The sequence below is a fragment of the Anneissia japonica genome, unplaced genomic scaffold (assembly GCF_011630105.1).
Source record: "Anneissia japonica isolate Jap-2015-1 unplaced genomic scaffold, ASM1163010v1 scaffold142_len1259957_cov175, whole genome shotgun sequence".
Classification (NCBI taxonomy): Eukaryota; Metazoa; Echinodermata; class Crinoidea; order Comatulida; family Comatulidae; genus Anneissia; species Anneissia japonica.
The window spans coordinates 963,836-987,070 of NW_022684560.1; the positions used below are offsets into that span (position 1 = coordinate 963,836).

Here is a 23,235-nt window from a genome sequence, read left to right on the forward strand (position 1 = left end):
CATGGCCAGAAATATGCGCATCTTACAAACACACGTGGTGTGCCACAAACGCATGTGTTTGCGTATGGTTTTACACCTAAGGTTTTGTGGGACCTTAGCAACAATATCCAAGGGGTGTGGCTTAGTGAAAACGTCCCTTGCAAAGATATTTTCAATACAAAATTTACGATTAAAGCACTAATACCAACTAGGATACCCGAGTAAACACATGCTGTGATGCTGGTAGTCTATGATGAGGTACCTAATATCTTGATGAACCGAATCATGTCAGTTAACTTTGCGGAAATTACCTAAAAAAATAATGGAACCTTCTAACCTAGGTGGCGAAATGACAAATCTGCATTATGTGGGCTCATTCCATGAAAGGAAACTGGCATATATCAGTTCATCCAGATAAGCATTTACAAAATAGACACTTTTATTGTATTTTGAACAATATGTTATGGGTACCAGGTGCAGTACAGAAGGGGTGCCATACTGACAGACACTAAACTGGTGGTTCTGAACTATCACCACAGTGAGCAACACGGACAGCCACTCACTTGATTGCCAAAAAGGAATCTGAAACTTCATTTGTGACCAAACCATTCAAGATGTGGTAAGGGTTAGCATCTGACAGGGGATGCTACCACTGCCAGTCATTGCAACAAACCAGAAGATCAAGAGGTCAGAAAATGCAAAAAACTTTAACAGGATCACCATAACAAGAGGTGGTGGTGACAAAGAGATATTGGGGGTGGGGGAACAAAAAAAAATAATCGGAAAGGGGTGAAAAAAAACAGGTCGGTAGCAGGTGAAAACTATAAATCACAGAATGGATAGAAACTAATGAGACATACAGAGTGGTGCAAACCCTGAAAAATTGGAAAGGTACGAAGAGGTGAAAAGGACCCCATTGAAAATAAGTGCATAAAGGAATTTCCTGGACTATTTTGGAATCTTATGTATGTTTTCTTTTAATCTTATGATTTCTTAATGTTTTTCTTAAGTCAGTTTTTGATAGTCACTGTATCAGATAATACATGCCCCATAATAGTTTTTCAATGTACTGTACAATATTGTAAAAGTGAATTTCATCGATACAAAAACCCAAGAACTGCATTAATCAGAAATAAAAAAATTAAAAAATGAGAAATAAAAAGTTGTAGTAGGTTAAAGGGGAACTAATAATTTCAAAGTTAAAAAGTAAAATGCTAAGGCAATAAATGATAATCAATGTGCATTGTAAAATAGAAAACAAACAAATATATACACCACGGGAAACACAGCTCTACTGAAAAGGAAGAAGGTGGACTAATGAGAAGTAACAGAGAGTTAAGGCAAACAGTAACAATTACATAAAGCTGAAAAAAAAAAAAATTTTCTAAAGAATCCAACACTACTAAAGTTAAAAGAAAAAAATAATATAATACAATGATAGGGAGTAATAAATGAAAATAGTAAAATGAGAAAAATTAAACACCAAAAACAAATGCAAAAAAAAAAAAAAAACTCTTGAAAAAATTATGATGCAGTGCAAACCCTGGAAAACAAAGAGAATATAATGGTGCTAACCTTGAAAAATACGGAGAAGTACATATCATGAATAATATGGAGAGGTGAAAACCTGCAAAACATGGAGCAGTGCAAGCCATGGAAATATGGAGTGGTGCAGTTAAACCATGGGAAATATGGAGTGGTGCAAACCATGGGAAATATGGAGCGGTTTAAACCATGGTAAATATGAAGTGGTGCCATTCATGGGAAATATGAAATGGTACAAACGATGGGAAATATGGAGTGGTGAAACAACCATGGGAAATAATATAGAGCGGTGCACACAATGGGGAATAATATAGAGCAGTGCAAACCATGGAAAATATGGAGTGGTGCAAACCATGGGAAATATGTAGCGGTGCAAACCATCGGAAAATATGAAGTGGTGTAAACCATGGGAAATATGGAGCGGTGCAAACCATAGGAAATATGGCTGGAGCGATGCAAAACCATGGGAAATATGGCCGGAGTGATGCAAAACCATGGGAAATATGGAGTGGTGCAAACCTAGACAATGAAGTGGTGAAGCCATTGCCTAATGTTCAGAAAAGAAGAATTCAGAAATTCTCTTAATGTGAATTCTGGCACTTAATATAGACATTTTCTAACTCAGAATTAGAATATATTGTACACTGATCGTAACCAACTATATTGGTTGTGACATTATTATGGCGAGACTTTTGTAATACCTTTAAGTTTCGCAATTTTACTTTTTTAAAGATAGTCAGAGGAGGGAGGAAAAAAAAAATTTTTTTGTTTTCTTTAATTTAGCAAATAGTTTTGCCAAAAACATCCAAATGAAGGAGAAAATAAAAATAAAATTGTATTGTCGAATGTAAACATTGTAGTAATGGTAGGGTCTGTCTCTTATACACATCTAGAGCAGCAGGCGCAATAAAAATACAGAAAAACATTAATTTTTTTCTGAAATTTCCATTCTTTTAGTGGTGGCAGTTACGCTAATTGGCCAAAAATAAAATTTTATATTTATTCCAAATCATCAGTATTGATGGCGGCGGGTTTCGCTAAACACGGCATAAAAAAGTCTCGCCTAATCATCAAAGATTTATAAGAAAATTGGTTATCGGTATCTTCTATTCAATCACATAAAAAATTCAATAAAATTGCAGCACAGGCTGAATTATTATTTGAATGTACAAAACAAATTACCAGTAGGCAAATTATTACTTTGCCATTAAAAACTGACGCTTGTTGTTCCTGACAATGTTGTTGCCTTGGTATCTATGGCAACATGTTGTTAATATGATAATGAATAGTTACAATAAAAACATTACTAGTGGCTGAAATACAGATATTCAAATAGATAAATTCGGCTGGTTCAAACCAATGCACCCCGATTCACAACTTAACAAAAGCAAAGTATTGAGAACATACCTTGAGTCAAATTGGATGAGATTGGTATCAACAGGTTCTGTATCTTGGTCCTTGGTATCTGAAACATTAAAGCAAGCATCACATCAATTAATTAAAACTTTATATTTTTTTACTTATATATAATAAAAATAATGTGTTAGACTTATATAGCGCTTAATGCCAACAAGACCTCTAAGCGCTTTACATTATTACCCCCGGTCATTGGATCAAGCACATATGGAACACATACTCAGCTCCCTGGGGAAAAATTCCATAATGTTGCAGCTGTAATAAGCGCATTTTGTGTTTGAAACTACCAGGTCTCTTTTTGCTGCTTTTTCCTTGTGTTTTTATTGTTGTAATCTGTTTATTTGTCTTTGTTGTTTGTGTGACTGTACTACTGTCATGCTTCAGGTTCCTGAATAATGACTGATTTTATGCCTGCCATTGTTTTCCTGAATTATTGAGGCTTGGCTTGCGCTTCATAACCGCAAGGGAAAGGCGCAATATAAATACCCAATACCAGTACCAGGTACCCACTTGTAATCCTGCCTAGAGAGACACAACCTTAAGTAAAGTGTCTTGCCTAAAGACACAAGTAAAATACACAGCAAAGGATTGAGCCACTGACTTCAAGGTTGAGAAGCGAAACTGCTGCGTCAAATTCTCATCCAACAACAAGTGATTAGACATTTACATGTTGGAAGTGATAGGCTAAAACTAAACCTTATTACGAGGCCTTAAATTTCAGTTTGAACTTAATAATACTCATTATAATCATTATGCTTTATTCTGCTTATATGAAACATAAATATTGTCTTCGGACATTTAATCTTTTGACTATATTTTTAATTTGTATAATATTAAATATAATAATAATATTATAATATTTAATATTAAATTAATGAATAAATGAACATTGAGTGAAGTATGAATATTGACAGAATAAGACAAAAAAAAACAGACAGCATTGGATTACATGTACACTAATTGCAATGAAATGAAGTCAGTCAATCCCAGGGTTCTGTTGTACATTTGAATCTTGAATTAAATCCAAGAAACCAATTTATGTTTACCTTGAGTCGCTGTCTCATCATTAGTGGCTGCTGCTGGAATTTCTGTTTCCTCCGGTGGCTTCGGGTGACTTAGGGTGAAAGGCAGCTCTACTGCCAAATCCCTTGAAAAATCAAAAACAAAATTACAAATTGTTCATATAGAGTAATAGTAAAGTCTAATTAATTTAAATGACAAATTCTTGATAAGCATTTAGATTTCACCTATGACATATGCATGCACATTTGAAACTACAAGATGAATGTACTGTAATAGGCCCTATAAAAAATATTATTAGTTTATCACCCTATCTGGGCAGGAAAAGTGATGAGGGAGGGAGGCTTTCTTTTTTTTTTTAATTTTTCATTTTGCTAAAGCCAAATATCACCCTTGTTGGGTTGTTTGCTGGTGCATTGATATTCAAAGTAAAACATGATAGATAGATAATGCAAACAATATCTACTTACTATTTAATAAAATAAATGAAAAAAATAAATAAAATACATTTTTTTTTTTTGCAAAAAAAATTTTTTTCCCAAAAAGAATTTTTATTTCCAGTACCATAGAAGACATTCGCGCGCGGGTGATAAACTAATATTTTTTTTAATTGGGCCTTGTATTAATGTTGATAAAAATATATTGGTAGGCATTGTAGATTAAGTAAAGACTGATGGCAGCTAAAGCTACATTTACACTAGACACGATAACGACACGACGACATATCATCGCGTCATTTATATTCTTCACCACTGAGCGTGTTTTTATCGTGTTGTATCGTGTTATTATCTTGTCTAGTGTAAATGCAGCTTAACAAATGTATATTAGAGTGGCAGTGGCCTTTTCAACTCAAGGCAAATGTGTATTACATCTCATCTTACACATGATCTGTATTAGCTTCCACTCAAATGGTGACCTTCCCCGGGACAATTTTTATCATGTTCTTTAAACTCAAAAACACTATCCATTACAGTCCATCATACATGTATACAATTTAATTTTGTTAATAGATAAAAATTATCAACATATCTGGTAATGAGGAGACCAGGACAAACCAAAGAAAACTAAAATTACTCATTGCAAGTGGGCCTATAGCCAAACAGGTATATACATGAAATAATAAATTAAGATACATTAAAATGAATGAAAATGAATATGAACCCTGTGTAGAAAGGGCATGTGATAGGAAAAACTACTGTAAATCTTAGGAGCAGTGGTGGATCTAAACATTTACCAAGAGAAGGGTCCAAAGAGGCCATCTATTTGTGTAGTAGTGTGCCGATATACTCTATGCTGTGTTAGTGGAATTTTTCTGTAAAATGGAATGTGTTTAACACATTCTACTTTACAGAAAAATAAAGGTTCATTTTAGTTCATTTCATTTGGCAGGCATGCTAAATACAGTGTGTTGACAGATGACTAGCGGCTGATAGCACCTTGTCCGATAATGGATTATGTTTAGAGTAAGTTTTCTGCAGTAAACTCAAGCTCCTATCAGGATCCTATTTTTAAATGTATTGTGATTTTTCAATATTGTTGGCCTTTTATAATTTAAAATGGTTTATGGTTAAATTTTTATATGTGTTTAATTTCAGAGATGATGTTTAATTTGTTGTAAATAATATTTTACTTAATCAAATTTATATGTGGTCTAATTTTGTATAGGTATTAATTAATTTATTTATTTGTTATTTGTTTAGGTATAAAAACATACAAATGCAGCCAGAGGCACAAGGCAGAAATGACTGAATTTAAAATGAACAATATATATATTTTTTTAAATGACACACATAAACAAAGCATTTTCACCAAAGAATGAAATTCAAACGTTATCTAATAAAGCTACAATAACATATTCACAAATGCAATTAAACAGTTATTGTCTGTTACTATTATTATTACAATAATATTTATGTTTGCGAGCTTGTAATTTCTTTGTTTTCTTGGCGACAATAAATTTTATCTTGACCCTTGAACCTATTTATCATTGATGGTTTGACAACTCACCCTCCATAGGCCACTACTAGTTTCACCTTAACCTTGTACTGTACAATTATTCCAAGATTTTCTTTATGACTTTCTTCTCGCAAACTGGAAAAAAAAACAACAAATATCATCACATTTATTCCCTCAAATTTAGTTCATAAGTTAATAAATATAGTATGCCAAGAAAAATTTAAAGAACACATAAATTATTTTAGAGTGGACAGTAGTTTGGTCTACAGCGTAGACAGTTTTAATATAGACACCCCTATAAGACCACATTAATACACACCACTTTTTGAGAAGACATACATCACAGAAATTGACAGTCTTACACCCATTCATCACAGTAATTGACAGTTTTTATTGCAACAGCACACTTCAAATCACTGTCGTCCATTGATCTTACCGTGTCATTAAATACTTTTAAGCCCTGTCTGAGACAACAACAACAATGTAAAGTCCAATCTCAAAAAAGCAAATTTGTATTGAAGTATTTGTATAAAAAAGTGTTGGCATATATTTTGAGAGTATAAGGTTGAGATGGGCTGATGGCATACAGGCCTATCCAAAGCTTACTGTGCAGCACAAAATTATGGAAGGATGTCATCAGAAGGGGTCACAACCATAGAGCTATTAAACAACTAGAGTGCTGACAAGATGGCGCAGCAATGCAGAGTTATGTATGTGTACCATCCAAGATAGCCGTCGTAGTAAAGCACCACCTGCAGGATTAGTATACATATTATTACATATTAATAAGCCCTCTGACTGACTATTATTTCATTAACGATAATGAGTAATGGTAATAACAAATTATTAAACTATTGTAGCCAAAACAAGGCCAAGTGGAGCATCTTATTCAAAAATAAATACCAAGAAATAAAAATTAAAATTGTGTACGTTACACCCAAACACCGCAACGCTCGAGTTTCAAGCATTCGGGTAACTAGCTATACTGAACTTTCTGAGTAAATTGAGGGCGCAATTGTAAACGATGGTGCTTAGCGAAATTTGATTGGCTAAATCTATGGCAGCCATCTTGGATGGTACACACACACAGTTCTGCGCATTTCGAACATCGAATACATTGCGGTTAGCGCTCTAGTATTCTTATTATATCTCTATGGTCACAACTGATCAGCTATGAACCAATCGACAAGAAGGATCGAGAACTATTTATCACTTTAACTTTTTTTTTTTTATAAAATCCTTGATATTAAAATATATCTTAACATTTAAATTGGGTGTAACTTGATATTGGTTCTATACTTGATATTGGTTGTGTATCTAATTCGTTGCTGTTATTTTTTTTATTGTAAAAATTGTATATTACTGTTAATTTTATTCACTTGTTTACATTGCAGTTAAGATATTTACTGTAGTGCCCCTGTCATCAGTCCACTTCACTTGAACACAAAATCAGGCCGACTTTCAGTGGTGGACTTGTACTCAGAAATCCACACTTCAAAATAAAATCGACAATCCTCTTTTAAATGGACAGCAGGCCGATATGCACATAATTTTCAGTGACAACAAATCAAAAGTAATTTTTCAAGTAAAATATGCATAATTTAAAGCCAAACTTTGATTGTTTTTTTCTGTAGGTGTTTGTAAAATTTGAGTGATTCAAGTCATACCCTGGTCTTTTTCTCTTAATACTTAAATGGGAATTAGACGATCGGGCTCAGGATGATCGGGCCCATTTTCAGGATGATCAGGCCCAATTTCAAAGTGGGCCTACTCGCCCTGAAAATGGGCCCGATGGTCTTCGGCTTAATCGTCTTGTGACCCGATCGTCTTAGGCAAAATTATTTCAGCCCAGGCCATGGCTGTTGTTTGTATTTGTTGATATGGAAATAAATAATAAAATTAATAAATATATGATTATTTTAATGACTCTTTTAAGAATTACATATTTGACATGATAGGTATTAAAATACATATATGTTAAATAATTTTGGAACGCAATAATAAATCAGAATGAAAGTGGGGCCAAAAGTCCACACTAAGTGGACCCGGTCATCTTGGCATGGGCCCGAACGTCCACACTAGCTGGGCCCAATCGTCTTGTGGGCCCGATCGTCTGTCACCCTTCAATGGGCAATAAAATAGGGGGTAAGCTTATACCAATGTGGGCTTATACCCGAGGAATTACAGTATATTTTTTTCAGTTAGCATTGCTTGTTAAATAATTCTTACATGGTTGAGGATGCCAGGTTCGTATCTTCATGTTTGAGCTTGCCGTCCAATGCTAGACCTCGCTTATCTCGGTTGTCATCCAGCAGCGGTGTAATGTAGAATACCTTGGAAAGTGTTTGGCTAGGTTTGATGGGTAAACCATCTGTTGCACTAAAAAGGAATAACCACTTTAAGTAAAACACTATAACAAATTAAATCACAACATAAAAAAGATAGATTAAAATAAGATAATTAAAATAAGGTACAATAAAATACGTTAAAATAATATATAAAGGTTTCACATTATGTATCTTAGAGAATTTTGCATCGCTGTTGATGTATCAAATTACAATGAAAACTAATTGTCTGCGCATTGGAAAAGGTCACTAGATAGAAGACATATATGAAATGCTTGATTTTAATATTATTATTATTACTATAGTTGAAATTCAATCAACAAGTACATGTACAATAATATTATGATGACAAGATAGCAATTTTATGATTGAATGGAGGTGAATTAAAACAAGATGAGTAAAGATAAATTACATTAAAATAACATAACTTCAATTAAATTATAAGATATATTTATCTCCAGATACCGGTAGGAGATATGATAGAGTAAAGTTATGCACAGACATAGGTTTGTCATGGCCGGTTTTATTGATGTTTAATTGGAGAGAGTATTGTGTTACAGTCTATTATGGGAGAAAATTATGTTATGATGAGATACAGAAATATTATATGGGGAAATAAAAGTCTTACGATAAGATATATAATGTTGATTTTTTTTTCCATTAGCCAACAGTAAACACATTTATATATTAAGCCCTATGATGAACATGTTTAATGTTGATATATAAAGATGTTTAATGAATACAATATAATATGCAAAATGTTATGATAAACATGCTTAATGTTATGATATATGTTTAATGTTACGATATAATATGTATAATGTTAGGATAAAAATGTTTAATATTATGATGATATATATGATGTTTAATGTTATGATATATTTATATACTATATATGGTATGTATTATGACATATTATGAGATGTTTAATATGATATTTGATGAAATAATTATTTCAGTGTTACATGATATAGAGGATGTTTTGTGTTAATAAGTGTCAAGACATCAAATGTATTTCACTCACGATTCCGTCTCAAATACAGCGACAGGACATTTATATTGTGCCGTTGAGAAAAGGCAAATATCAGCAAACTGACGTACAGCGATTCGTATCTTCTTCACTGTCTTATTGGAATTGTTGGTTATTTGAACATTAACTGCAATGCTTTCTCCATGGTAATACATCTAATAATATATTTTTAAAAATTATTACATAAGTTAAGAGGTGAATTGCCAATCTTGACCAAAATCTTTTGGCTAGCTAAAATTTTCATACACATATTGTATAGACATATGCCTATGGCAAACTATGGATAAATTGAACATTCATGCAATTCTTCAACTCAAGTTTATGGCTATTTGTAGGGACATGAGTAGTGCTGTGATTTACCAAAGGAAAGAGACATTAAATACAATACACAATCAATTTCGAAAGCAAATCTTGACTTTATAAGGCCAAATAAAATAAATTGCTTGTTTGCAATTCTTTTTCTTAAATATAATAAATAGGGGTGGGTGGAAAAATTTTTTTTTTTTAAATACTCATCAGATGGAATAGAAATAACCTACAGATGTCTAGAATGCCAATATCTTACATCAGACAACAACTTTAGACTAATTTGTAGAGATCTGGCAAAAAATAAAGATAAATTCACTCACATTTTTTTTAATTTGTAAAGAAAACTGCTAAAAAAACCTTTTTTTAAGTTTTTTTGTTTTTCCACCCCTATTTTTTTCAGTGAGTAAGGGGCGTGTGGAGGAGGGCAAACAAACAATTTTTTTTTTTTGGCTTAATCTAAGTTGAATTTCTGCATTTAGACAATACTATAACATATATGTATCATACATAAAAGGAAATATCCACCTTCACATAAATGATATCAGCAATTTTAAAAATTATACAGACTATTTATTGTGAAAACTAACAATTAAATGCAGAACACTAAACAATAACTGAAGTAAATACAAATAATGTAGAAATATATGTGAAAAGTGTTTTAAGGTCTTAGGTGTCTTTTGTTACAGATGTGCTGTCTGCTTTGAGCAAAAGAAATTTAAAATAAATTGTTTCCATATTGAAACTTTTAAATTTTGTACAATTAAGTTACTAATTAAAAATTCCTGAATGAGAAAAAATATCCCCAGTTAAATATACCTATTATATGCTCTATTTTTTTGCATATACCTCAAAATTGGCTTATTATATTCAATTTATGGATTTTTGTAGTAAAATGTCTGTTAATTATTAAGTCTGTGAAAGGCCGCTTTTTACAGTGGTTTCCTTTCTGTTTGTTGAACTTGAGGTGAGGACATTTTTGGCTGGCCATGCTTAGATACCCCAGCATGCATTGTTTGTGGGCTCAAGAGTGGTTCATGGGGTATGTTCCAGCAGTAGGTGCTAGAACTTCATTGCCTATAACTCAAAAAAAAGTTAACTCCTAGAAGTGTATTTTAGGCCTTGTTTGAGGTAAATTGAAAAAAAAGGTCAGCGAAAGCAAATTCCTTTAATCTGTTTCTGGTTGGAAATTTAAAACTGCAATTGAAGTTTTTAAGACTTTCAAGATTTTCTTGGCCGACAGTTCATTTTTTAAAGTATAAAAGGACACAACTTTAATGTACCTCTTTATCCAGGGAACATTCCAGGTGCAGGGGTGCTGGACTCATCATAAACTCTTTGCTATCTTCAGCCGTTGGCTGTGGCCCAGTCTTGTCCGGAGCATATGTTACCTTGCGAATTGCCAAATTTACAGAATTCCTCTTGTGTGGCTTATCATCTATTGTTTCTGTTGGATAAAAAGTGATTTTTATAAACAAGAGACATGAAGATTAGTTTACACTCACACAAATATTCAACATCCACATAAATAAAAAATAACAAAAAAGCAAGAGAATAAAACATCTTTTAAAAATTTGGTTTAAAATCTCTGTGCTGGGCTAATGATTCAACCTTAAAATTGCTTGTATATTTTATAAATATATTGTAAGAATTTTGATAATTGATAAATTCTTACACTGCTGCAAGAATTTATCAATCAATATTTTGGTATGTTATACGATTCCAGTAGAAAATTAGAACAAGAAACGTTTTCCAGCCAATTAAAAGTTAATATAATTTCTATATTCATTGGCACAGGCGTTGTAATTGGATGCTTATCAATTTAGAGATTTTTGAAGCATGTACATTAAGTCCTATAAAGACTACCAAATGTTATTTGACAAAAACATGTGACATGCCTATATATGGTCATGATGACATCACATCATCACCATATATAGGCACATCATAACTATATATGGCCATACAACAGTTTGGACAGAGCTTAAATCTGTAAAAACTCAATATTTCCAATCTGTGTCTCACTGGGAGCTTATAACTTACAGTAATAAAAATATTTTTAAACTATAAAAAAATAGTATTATAATAAACTATAAGAATAGAGAACAGAATTTTCTGGTCTCTCTCAAATCATAATCATCATCTGCTTTGCGGCTGTCCCGAGGCAAAACAACATAACTCACTTTTTGGTTGATTTTGTGATAATATCATTTGGGAGTATATTAAATAAACACTTCTGAATAACCTGTGAAAATTTCAAGTCTCAACAACTACAGTAGTCGTTTCAGAGTTAGCTTCTTTTTAAGCACTTTAAATCTCATGATTTTCAGTGGTAAAACAACGTAACTGCAAGATTACGTATCTACGATGAAGATACTCTACTTTGTTTTGCCTCAGAATGGTAATCAAAAATTGTTTTTAGCTGATGGAGTTTGGCTCAGCAATATCAACCGGTTGATGGTGTTTTCATATCACTAGTCTTAACAATGATGTATGCACAACCAGATAATGCATATGACTACCCCAAATGTGATACATTTTTAAAAAGTGTCTCACTTGTGATAATACCGCACATAACAAGTTTACGAGGTAAAACAATGTATCTGTGAATATTGTTAACTTTGCAATAAACCAACGTTTACAATACATAATGTCTATAGATGTATGGTCCTACAAAAAATTCATAAGTGTACAACAATTTATTGCCAAGTTGCGAACATGCAAAGTGAAACTCTATTTTTCGCAAAAAGGGAAAATTTCAAGTTATGTTGTTTTGCCGTATGCTGTTTTATATTGGGTAGACATTATGTACGCTAATTGTTTCCATGACTTTCTTTCAGTAGTCTGGTGGTCTGTCATAGCTTTTCAACAAATGTATTACATCTTTAAGTATTTTATTGCTTAAATATGTAGGATATATGTCAATTGATATGATCAGACAATGACTACCTGATGGACTCAAGATACAATACAACAATTTTTTTAATTCTAAGTTCACTATCCAAGATTGCTAAAAAAACCCAATCATCCCCTACACCCATTCCTTCCTCTTTGCTGTAATAGTTCCATCTCTCTTAAAAACTCCCGCCACACCCACTTTCTTCCAATTTCTGTTCGCTTATTAAGGTTCTTATCATCTTTCTTTCCTCATGCAATTAAAATTGCTAATGACTTAACCATTGACCATTTGTTTAAAATTAAACCAGGCATTCTAAATCAGTAATGCAAGGTTATGATTTTGATTGTCTTTATATGCATTGTTAATGAAGTGGGTAATAGCCCTTGATGGCTTACGAAACTTTAAAAACTTTGAATCTACAAGTAACAAGTAACTGAATTCGAAAAAAATAATAACTTGCTGTAAGTGCTTTCCATGAAAGGTAATGGAGTGAAATATGAGAAACAATATCTAAGGAGTACTCTACATAATATGTACTGTTTAATCAACATCTACTTTTCTGCTATAAAACAGAATCAGCGGTACTTTGTGTCAATACCAGCATTAAAAAAATTTGTTTTAGTTTTGTGCATACCGGTATACAAACTGTAATTGTGGTTATGCATTCCTCTTACAGATACAAAAACATTTATATCATTTATTACTAGACGTAAAACGGATGCATCTGTTTTTGAGGAGTGATTAGAATTCTAAAACAAACATGCATCAATGACTCAATGTTATTGGTGGCTGCTATTATATTTCCATATAAACCTTTCAAAAAGACCAAAAAGAGTAATTTCTTTTTCCATTAATCTAAATGAATATTCATTGATTTTCATACCACTGTTACACATTATTGATTGCTGCACTAAGATAAAATAAAACATAGTGGATTTTTATTAAGATTGCAAATAAAAAACAGCAATGCACGTTTTTCAGAGAAATAGTACAAGCAGCAATAATCTGTGCAATATGCGTAAAGCAATTCATCTTCATTCTCTTGCTTGCAATATTGAATTGTGTTTGTAACATACATACTCTCAATCTCCAGAATTGGTTCTTGGAAATAAATTAATAAAAATGAACCTAATAAAGTTTGAAATAATGAATTACAAGCTCAGCTTTTTCTTGAGGTAATGAACCAATGATTTTATATTAATAAAATACGTTCACCAAACAATGATACAATATTAATATAAAACTTTCAATAACAACAATGGCTGAAAAGACAGTAGTAATTTAATTTTTCCATGGAACCATGCATCTTGCTTAGAAATTGCTACTAAAAAAAAAAATTAAAATAATAACAAATTTCAATGAAAAAAATAAAAATGTGAAAATAAAAATTTATTTTATATTTATACACTGAAGATATCATAGTGAATACGAAGAAATATATCTAATCTTATTAAAAGTATTTTTGTCGCTCTTATATTTGTCTTTATTTTACATTCTGTTCAGAAGATTGGCTGTAAATATGACTTTACACAGACCACAAAGCAAGACCTTAGACTGGGAAACTCAACAAGAAGGTGGAAAAAAACTGATGCAGACATAAACTTTCATAGAAATTGCAGAATTTTGTGGTGTTTTTCCTAAATTTATTGCACAAAAATAAAATAAAAATCAAAATAGTAAAAAATTGGTTTGGAGTAAACAAGACATTGTGTTTCAAATAAATGACTTACCTGCAACATATGTTTTCAGTTCATAGTCAACCCCACATGGTTTACCAGTATCCCCTGGGGCAGGTTGCAATGTAACAGATGACGGGGAATTCTGTGGTAACTGTCGATGATAATTTTAATAAGTTTTTATTGGAACCAAATCAGATTCAAATTGAATAAATTGAAATGAAATCAATATACTACAATACAGTAGAGCTTTGAAATACTAAAAAGAAAATAAAAGATTATTATTATTATTATTTTAATTTATCACTCCCATTCTAGTTTCAATTTCAACGTGATTTCACATGTGGTATTTCTAATCTCATGTTATTACAACTTTTTCTTATTTCTTTTCTTTTTTTTTTTTTAGAATCCGAATTTATATGGCACCTATTACAAACCGAAGAACATACACGGCACTGGCATCAATATTTCCCTTGTCACCGGATACAAAGTTGGCAAACCAGCACATTTTTATGCAACTTTCTCTGCTCCCTGGGGAATATCCAGAGTAATGCTGCTTTACACGCACAACCTAATACGTTCAATGCCACACCATCCTACCAGGTACCCATTTATACTCCTGAGCAGAGGGATACAAACATAAGTAAATTGCCTTGCCCAAGGGCACAAGCAATGCGATGGGCGTCGATCTCCAAGTCCCGATCTCACGATCACAAGTCCAATACCTTACACGCTGCACCACACACGCTTACACTACCTGTGGCAGACCTAATCTCATATGATTTGAGATATGGTTAAACCTAATGTCAGTGTTGCAGGATTTTTTTTCTCATGACCAAAACAACTCCACTCCCTAAACCTCATATTGATATTTAGTTTGTGTAAAGCAGCATGTGTGTATGTTTGTCTTGTGAAAGGGAATGTCACCTACAAGGAGGACGGTGATATATTCGCCACTGACAATCTTTAGTGCATGTGTTGTAAATAAATAAAATAAATAAATGATTTCACCTGTGGTAAATCTAATCTAATGTCATAATTTAATGTAATTTTATTTGTGGTAGATCTAATCTCACCTAATTTCACCAGCATTAAACTTAATCTCATAATCTCCAATGTTGTAGGCCTGATCTCACATTTGGAAGATCTGATTACACCTGAGGTAGACCCTATATTTATGATACAGATAATCTCACTTTTGTAGGTTCAATCTCACATTTGGTGGGCCAGGTCTTACCAGTAGCAGACCTGAGCTCATCTGTCATATATCCTACCTGGAAACAAAATGGGTAAGCATTGGAGCCTAGCTTCTTGATCAATCGTTCTTGTAGACGTGTCAATGGTTTTTGTTCATCTGGAATCGGGGGGTACACCTGCATGGAGGCTAAGAATAAATCTTTGCGGAATGTGAGACCGAGAACATCAAGGTCTTCCCTTCCATATCGAAACGCAGCCAACACATGGGCAAACACTTTGCGGTCTTTTAAATATTCATGATCCACAAGCACCACACCATCTGCAATAAAAATCTAGCATCATTTTCCTTTGATCCTTTAGGTCTATGTTGACCTATGACAACACTTTGAATCAATAACAATAATCAACAATAACATTTTACAAATTTAGAATTTTAATAGATTAGGAAAACAAACAAAAAATGTCTTCACTAATAACGAATGAATTTTCTGGTTTCGTAACAATATTGTAATAATTTTCTTTTTTTTTAAACCAAAGTTTGTTTCTGGTTTAACGAAAAAGAATAACTATTAAAAAATTGTAATATAACCATCTATTATCATCTGTCATCTACTTTGTGGCATCTATTTTTGTGTTTAATATTTATATAAAATTTCATTTGAAATTATTGTTGGAGATAGTAAATTTGAAAATAAACAAATTGAAAATAAATACTTATCATTTGCATTGCAGTCCATTTAATTTTCTTTAAAAATATACATAAATCACCAAAAAACTGAATCGTTTCAATATTTGTCTCAATAGAAAGTTACTATTTGATACTTTAAAATCAACAATTCAACATTTTAATTTTTTTTTTTATTTATAAAATTTTAACAAAAATAATGAGGTTTTGTTTGCAATACTATTACTATTTTTTTTTTACTGAAAACCAAAATTTAAAAGGCACCTTGCCAGAAATATTTGAATGACACAAATTCAGTACAAACGTATGTACAGTTTTTGAGTTGATGTGTTTACAAACCCCTCCAAGACAAGCATACATATATGCACAATGTAATACTTAACACAGGTCAGGTAGGTCACGATCATAAGGATTATATTTGTTATTGCAGCATACAGTAGTAATAAAAAGAATCAAGAATCATAGATTGTGCGACTTACCGACAGGATCAATGTGTGTTAAGTGGTCAACGAAGTCTCTTTTACCCAGATATGTCGTTATCTGAAAAATACATAATGCACTTTTTATCATAAATATTCACCTTAATATATTTTCATCTTTGTGTAATTGTATAATTTGTATGATTAATAGTTATAATCCATATTGCTGCTTGTTAACCATCTTGTTTTACGATTGATTACTGTCAGTACGGAAATACATAAATAATTCAGATTACGATTGCAACAACGTGGGAATCATTTGTTAACGTGTAAACAAGTCAGCTGCTTAATGTTACCAGAATGTCAATCTCAAGCAAGGTTCTCATTTGCATATTAATGATAGATAATAATATTATGTGTGTTTGCTATAGCGGCCTATATACATATCTCAGAGCAATACTTTACATTATAACATGAAACCAATGAAGGCCTAAATTCTGAATATTATTGAGATTGAATTAAAATCATTATAATTGGATTACTGTTCGAGACAGTGGCTTTAATAATTACTTGAATTGGCGCATTATGGATTTTGTCGACCATTATCAATTAATCATAATTATCTATTGTATTGAATTGGAATCTGAACGCTTGGCTCCTTGAATAACCGTCACATTGAGAGTTAGGCGTGTTAAAGACAATGTCTGTATCCGTACGTGTCTGTTACATGTTGTATTTAAGTCGGGCAGTGCTGCACAATTTCAATGAGGACAAATAAAGAATCATTACTGTTATTATTAGTATTATATCAAGAAACCAATGAAGCAAACAAACTCTGAATATTATTGTTATTGAATTGAAATCATTTTAATTTGGATTACCGTTCACTGGGCAGACTTAATAACTACCTGAATCGGCGCATTTTCAATTATTAATCATTTCCTCAATCAATAATTAATCAATTTCATCAATCATTATCAAATGATTATAATTATTTATTGTATTTAAAAATAAATTGAATTATTTCTAATGTTATCATTACAACCCAAACAATTAAATCCTGGCAATTTGCTGCGACCCACATATTTCCCGACCGACAGTCAAGATGGGTCATTACTGCTATGTATAACTGCTGAAATATATGAGTAAATGAATAAATTTAAAAAGAACTGCATATATAATTTAATAAAATATATAGAAATAAATGAAATACATAAATGTATCAACAGTTCTGAATTCTACTTTTAAATGTGATGTAGATAATGTAACATTTTTTAATGCTATAGTGGCGAAAAATACCCACATTAGAACATGATTATTACCCATATACAAGCACATCTCAATGGGCCAATCAGCTGTTCGTAGCAGCGTAATTAGAACCATGAAATACTTGAATCTCAGGGCTGAACCATACCATGAACTACTTTTACAGCCCACCAACAAAATGAGCTGGGGTATCTAAAGCTGACTGGCTAAGAATGGTCAGTTTGTGGTTTGAACTCGTAGCCACAAGATTCATAACCGGAATGAAAACAGCTGCAACAAACCGTCTCCCCCTTTCTCAGGTCAGGATTATGTGATGCAGGTGACTTCCTGGGGTATATTCTAGTCATATGACTTCCCTTGGATAGCCAATGGTACTTATTAGGGGTATATATTAGTCATGTGACTTTCTTTTAATTCTTTTAATTTTTAATGTTTTATTGTACTGTTAACAAATATTTTATGAATGTCTAGTGACTGTATATTGTATTTATGCACCCTGTATATTGGCATTCACGCTGTTGGGTGAAATAAAATAAAATAAAATAAATAAATATAATATCACAGGCTTTATACATGCATTATGTAATATCTGGTTTTAAACACAAAAACACTTACTGTACCTTGCCATTAGGACTACTTTTCTTGAAAACTCTGAGGGAAAAAATGGAATATAATTTATTTAAATATTTATAAACTTATTGTAATATTATTCTATGGAAATTAATAATATTTATTACTTTTACTTTTTAATCAATTTAAAAATACCATAACAATACAAACTATTTTCCCCACATTATTTTTTTTAAAATTAATGAACAACAATTGACAATTGGTGTACATACAGTAACATTAATAACACTCAAAAAGCCAAGAACATATGTGTTGTACTCTACAACAATCGATTGTTCTAAAACAGTGAAAGGGTGTCTGATAAAAAACTTGGTTATACAGGTTGTTGAACATTTAAAAACTGGGGGAAAAAAGGATGTAATCCACAATTTTGAAAAACGTTATTATATACCTTCTCCCGCCTATCTCTCATGCAATGGTTTTTTGAGGAACCGAGCAACAAGACTCCAATTAAAACCTGACAATAGCAGGATTTAAACCAACACAAGAATCATTATATAAAACATTATTCACTGCAATATGCTATTAGCAAATATATGCCTATACAAATATTTCAGCAGCTATGTTTGCTGTTAAATAATCATTATGCAAGTTACATAATGAAATTGAGTGTTAGAGCAAGCAGAATTAAATCAATCAATAATGAAAGGATATGGTACAAAATTATGAATCTTGTTAACATGTATCAGAAAAGTACACTGAAGGGTTTGTGGTTCGATCTCTGCACGGGATGGCGGCAGTGTGGGGCTAGATAGTATTTTTACATTTTTACATATTTGCAGACTCGAAAATAGTTTAAATAAGCCTTTGAAACCCCTAAATTGTCTAGTTTTGTGGTGACTATGTATGCCAACTGGATCAATTCCGAAAGATTTTGAGTGTTACCCGACCTCGTTGAGGAGTCAGACCCACCGTCGGGCAAATCCTAGCTCCACCCCTTGTCCCTGCAACAAGTCCTATTTTTATTTTCTTTTACTCCTTTAATCAATTATTCAAATACACCATTTCACTTAAGCTTAGTAAACACAAGTATGATAATATTCTGAAACTAGAAGATGACGGCCTTGAATGAAGGATTCCCTGATATTAACTTGAAGATGTGTCCAAATCCAATTTAATAACCTGACTATTTTTCCTTTATTATTATGCGATATCAGCTCTAATTTCTCACTGCATTAATTGCTTCATATTAACTGACCATGTGAAGACTTAAGTGAGTTTTATATGCTTCTATTTGGAGATCCACCAACACGCTATGCTTCTTGTTGTACATATAGAGTACAGTTAGTTGCTGGTTGTATTAATCAATATTTCTCCTTCATTTTATTATCATATGAATTATATATTAACAGGCTTAACATTAGGTTTTTTATTTCTTTGTAGCACAAATACCATACTGGTATATTTTTTAATTGATTTGTTAATTTTAGGTAGGGTCTCATAAGAAAATTCACAAACCTACTAAAAATACTATGAAATCCAAAAGTGTGACCCAAGTGGTGCCTAGAAAACAATTTTACATAATATGATAACATTACAATAATGTTGCAGATTGGTACTCAAAACACTCATTTGCAGGACCATATGTATTAACATAATTGCTGACTATATATTATTTTCTAATATAAATTAACCACAATGTTCACAACATTCAAGGATGGTATACAAACACTTTGGGTACATGTTGATACAAGTGCAGACCGTATGTGTCAAATTTAAAAGAAAAATAATTTAAGTTTGCAGTAAATGTTGTATCAAGGAAGTGTCCTGTTTAACAAAAGAAAACATTCACGTCGCGACCCTGCTCCTACTACCGTAAATCCGTTCAACACTATTCATGAACATTGTAATCGTATCATTGAGTTTTAGAACTTAACCAACATCTCAATAAAGTATGAACTTGTGTATGGACTCAATAAGAAGCATAACACAAACAAGAATAATAACCTTATTCAGAGCATCCCATTGTGATTTCTGAATTCCCATACCTTCTTGTTCGCTTCAAAATTTTATGTGCGTTCGTTTGATTTCACTTTACTCATTAAAAATCAATTTATCAGCAGAACCATAACCTTAGTCTTTTTGTGAATTTATTTGATGCCTCTGTAATAGTCAAAAATTATGAGTTTGCCCTCTGAGAAAGTACAGAGATATATTCTGCAGCCTTATTAGTTAATAGTTCACTCACTCAATCGTTCACTTACTCGCTAAGTAACTCATTCTTTACTCTCATTACATATTCATTCAATTAATGTATTCATCTTTATACTCTGGTGCATATGTTTAGTATAGATCTAAGACCTGGGATGTAGTCAAAACTCTCATTTATAACACTCTAAAATTTTATGTCCAGACTCTGAGTGAAGTAATGGTCTATATAAATTAAAAAGATCTAGTTTTGGCTTGAAGCCAATTCATCAATCGTCTTTCATTTTTGATCAGTAGATACTGCCATGCAAACCTTATAATCCTTTTACGCTCCTGGATAACTTCCGAGAGAATTTTTGAGCGACGCACGACTGCGCCCAATTACGTCCCCGTTTATACTGCCATATGATAATCCTAATAAAAAAAAACTTAAAATTCCACAAAAACAAATCAATCACTTAGTTCAAAAATTTTAATAAATTTAAAAATTGGAAGAAAAAAAATCATCACGCTACCTTGTAAAACTGTCCCATAGTGGTTCACAATAATGACACACACCATGCACGAATCACACAGCGCGAACATTTTTTAGTATTGTGGGAAGAACTGGCTTGAAACTGCTCGCATTGGATGTTTCAAGCCAGCTGTCCTACCAAGTTTCAGATACAACATATCATTTTGATGTTACCTGTTTATTAAAAGGAAAATACTAAACAAAGGGGTAGGAGTAGGTTTAAATAACTGTTTCTTGCAAGTATGCTGTTCTGGGCACACATATTGCACTTGTTTACAGAGTGGGGTTAATCTAGTCACTCTCATATCCTTAGTCAAGCCACAAAACCATTCCAATAGAGTTTGCAAATTAGGGCTAATGAGCTGTATTACATTTTTGAAAGTTGCATACTTTACACAGCCAACACACAGTGCAAAACTACAACAGTTATATAGTTTATAATCTTGTTTAAAAGCTCTTATTAGTTTATTTTTATTTATTTTATTTTATAATAGTTTGGGCATACGAATACAATAACATTTCAAAACATTACATTAAAAAACAAACATTGAAAAAAAATAGCCAAAAAGAAAGAGAAAAGACCAACTGCCATAACCTAGGAGAGACAAAATAGCGCTTGCTATTGTCCTTCCCAACAACACAACTATTAAACAAACAAATATGTCAATGTAATTATACATTTGAAAGATATAAACAAGTGATGAATTTCTGAAACAAAATACAATTTCTGAAACATGTGATGATAATTTTCTTTAAGTTTACTTAATAGATAAGCACATTTTTTGTTTTTATTGACATTAATCAAACGCAGTTTTGTTGAGAGCTGGTCAGGTCTGAACCAATGGTGGCGCCAGAGGGGGCTGAGGGGGGCTATAGGTCCACTCGCCTAGCGCCCCCGTCGAGGCATTTAATTTCCACTGTCATGCAGATCCTGGCTACAAAGATGGGTGGGGGCCATGTAATTAGCTTTAGATTGGGTATACCGCAATACTTGATGGCCCTGCCCACCTCCACCCATCATACATCCTTGCCCCTATTAAGGGGACACCTTTGGTACCGAAGAAAATGTTCCCTCAATAGGGGTTGGCCATAATGGTAAAAGATACATATCCCTCACTCCACGGCCCAATAAAGTCTCCCCTTCACAGGGGTGTCCCAAAGGAGAGGTTCTGCTATAGGCCTATTAACTTACTAACCTGCTCATTATTGTGTTTAATCCAGATTTTCTTCTTGTTTTGTACCTAGTCAGAAGCTGACTGTAATGTTTAGCTGAAAGCCATTCAAGAACTGTTGCTCTCAAACACAAGTAATATCCAATCCATTGTTACAGTGGCTCTATCACAACTACCATTGTTGCACCATAGCAACAGAATATTCATTGCTTTCTTAATCATAATTATAATGCGGAATTGGTAAATAATATATAGCCTGCGATGTACAGTACACATACATAGACTGTGTTCAACTATAATATAAGGATCTGTCTTACAGTCGTTAAGAATAATTATTTCTTCTTACACACATTACGCTGGTCATAAACTGAATCTAAACCTTACCATATTATTGTATGAAGAGTAATATAGCATTGGCACTGGTAAAGGTTACACTTTATTTACATACGCATTTGATTTTAATGTCGGAAAAAACCAGCCAACATTTCAAATTGCACATGCGTAACACTTGGCAGTGGACAGGAACTCAAAAGTTCTACCATCATTTAAATATTTGACTCCACCTCCTCCAAATACCAACTGAAAATCAAGGCAGTATTACACATATAATATGGGGACAGCCCTCTGTCAACAAACAACTCTACCATGTTAATTTACCTTTCTCATTTTAATTCAGATCTTTCTTTTTTTTTATTATTATTCTATCTTGACTTTAAATTTATTCATATACTGTTTTGTCAATACAATCACATGTAGTACTACTTGTCACTACACGTCAATCTCCAGACTAATGATGGCAGTTGCTGAAACATATTTGTTTTTGAATGGGCCTAGCAATGGCTATGGCATTTGATTTTAATTTTATTTGATATAAATAACAAAATACACAGACATAAACACAAGTAAATTTACATGAACAACCAATACTGTAGAAGATACTGGAGATGAACAAAGTCCCTGCAAAGAAACTTCCAGAGGGGTCACTATCGTAAACATCATGTTTGGTTCCAGTTGTTTTAAAATTTCAAATAA

At 32.5% G+C, this 23,235-nt stretch overlaps 1 protein-coding gene across 7 annotated transcripts in view; it reads right to left on the reverse strand.

The window, feature by feature from the left end:
• The window catches only part of LOC117106800 (beta-arrestin-1-like), an 80,457-nt gene that overhangs the window by 9,253 nt on the left and 47,969 nt on the right, over positions 1-23,235 (reverse strand). For 6 of the 7 annotated variants that reach the window (XM_033248288.1, XM_033248296.1, XM_033248258.1 and 3 more), the window contains exons 3-12: positions 18,360-18,390; positions 16,534-16,594; positions 15,447-15,688; positions 14,227-14,326; positions 10,881-11,044; positions 9,286-9,446; positions 8,146-8,295; positions 5,968-6,051; positions 3,987-4,087; positions 2,932-2,989 (exon numbers count right to left, since the gene is read on the reverse strand). In XM_033248288.1, the coding sequence (XP_033104179.1) occupies positions 2,932-2,989; positions 3,987-4,087; positions 5,968-6,051; positions 8,146-8,295; positions 9,286-9,446; positions 10,881-11,044; positions 14,227-14,326; positions 15,447-15,688; positions 16,534-16,594; positions 18,360-18,390 (1,152 nt within the window). Of the gene's footprint in view, positions 1-2,931; positions 2,990-3,986; positions 4,088-5,967; positions 6,052-8,145; positions 8,296-9,285; positions 9,447-10,880; positions 11,045-14,226; positions 14,327-15,446; positions 15,689-16,533; positions 16,595-18,359; positions 18,391-22,227; positions 22,251-23,235 lie in introns of those variants that run through there. The other variant, XM_033248280.1, reaches the window with a different exon arrangement.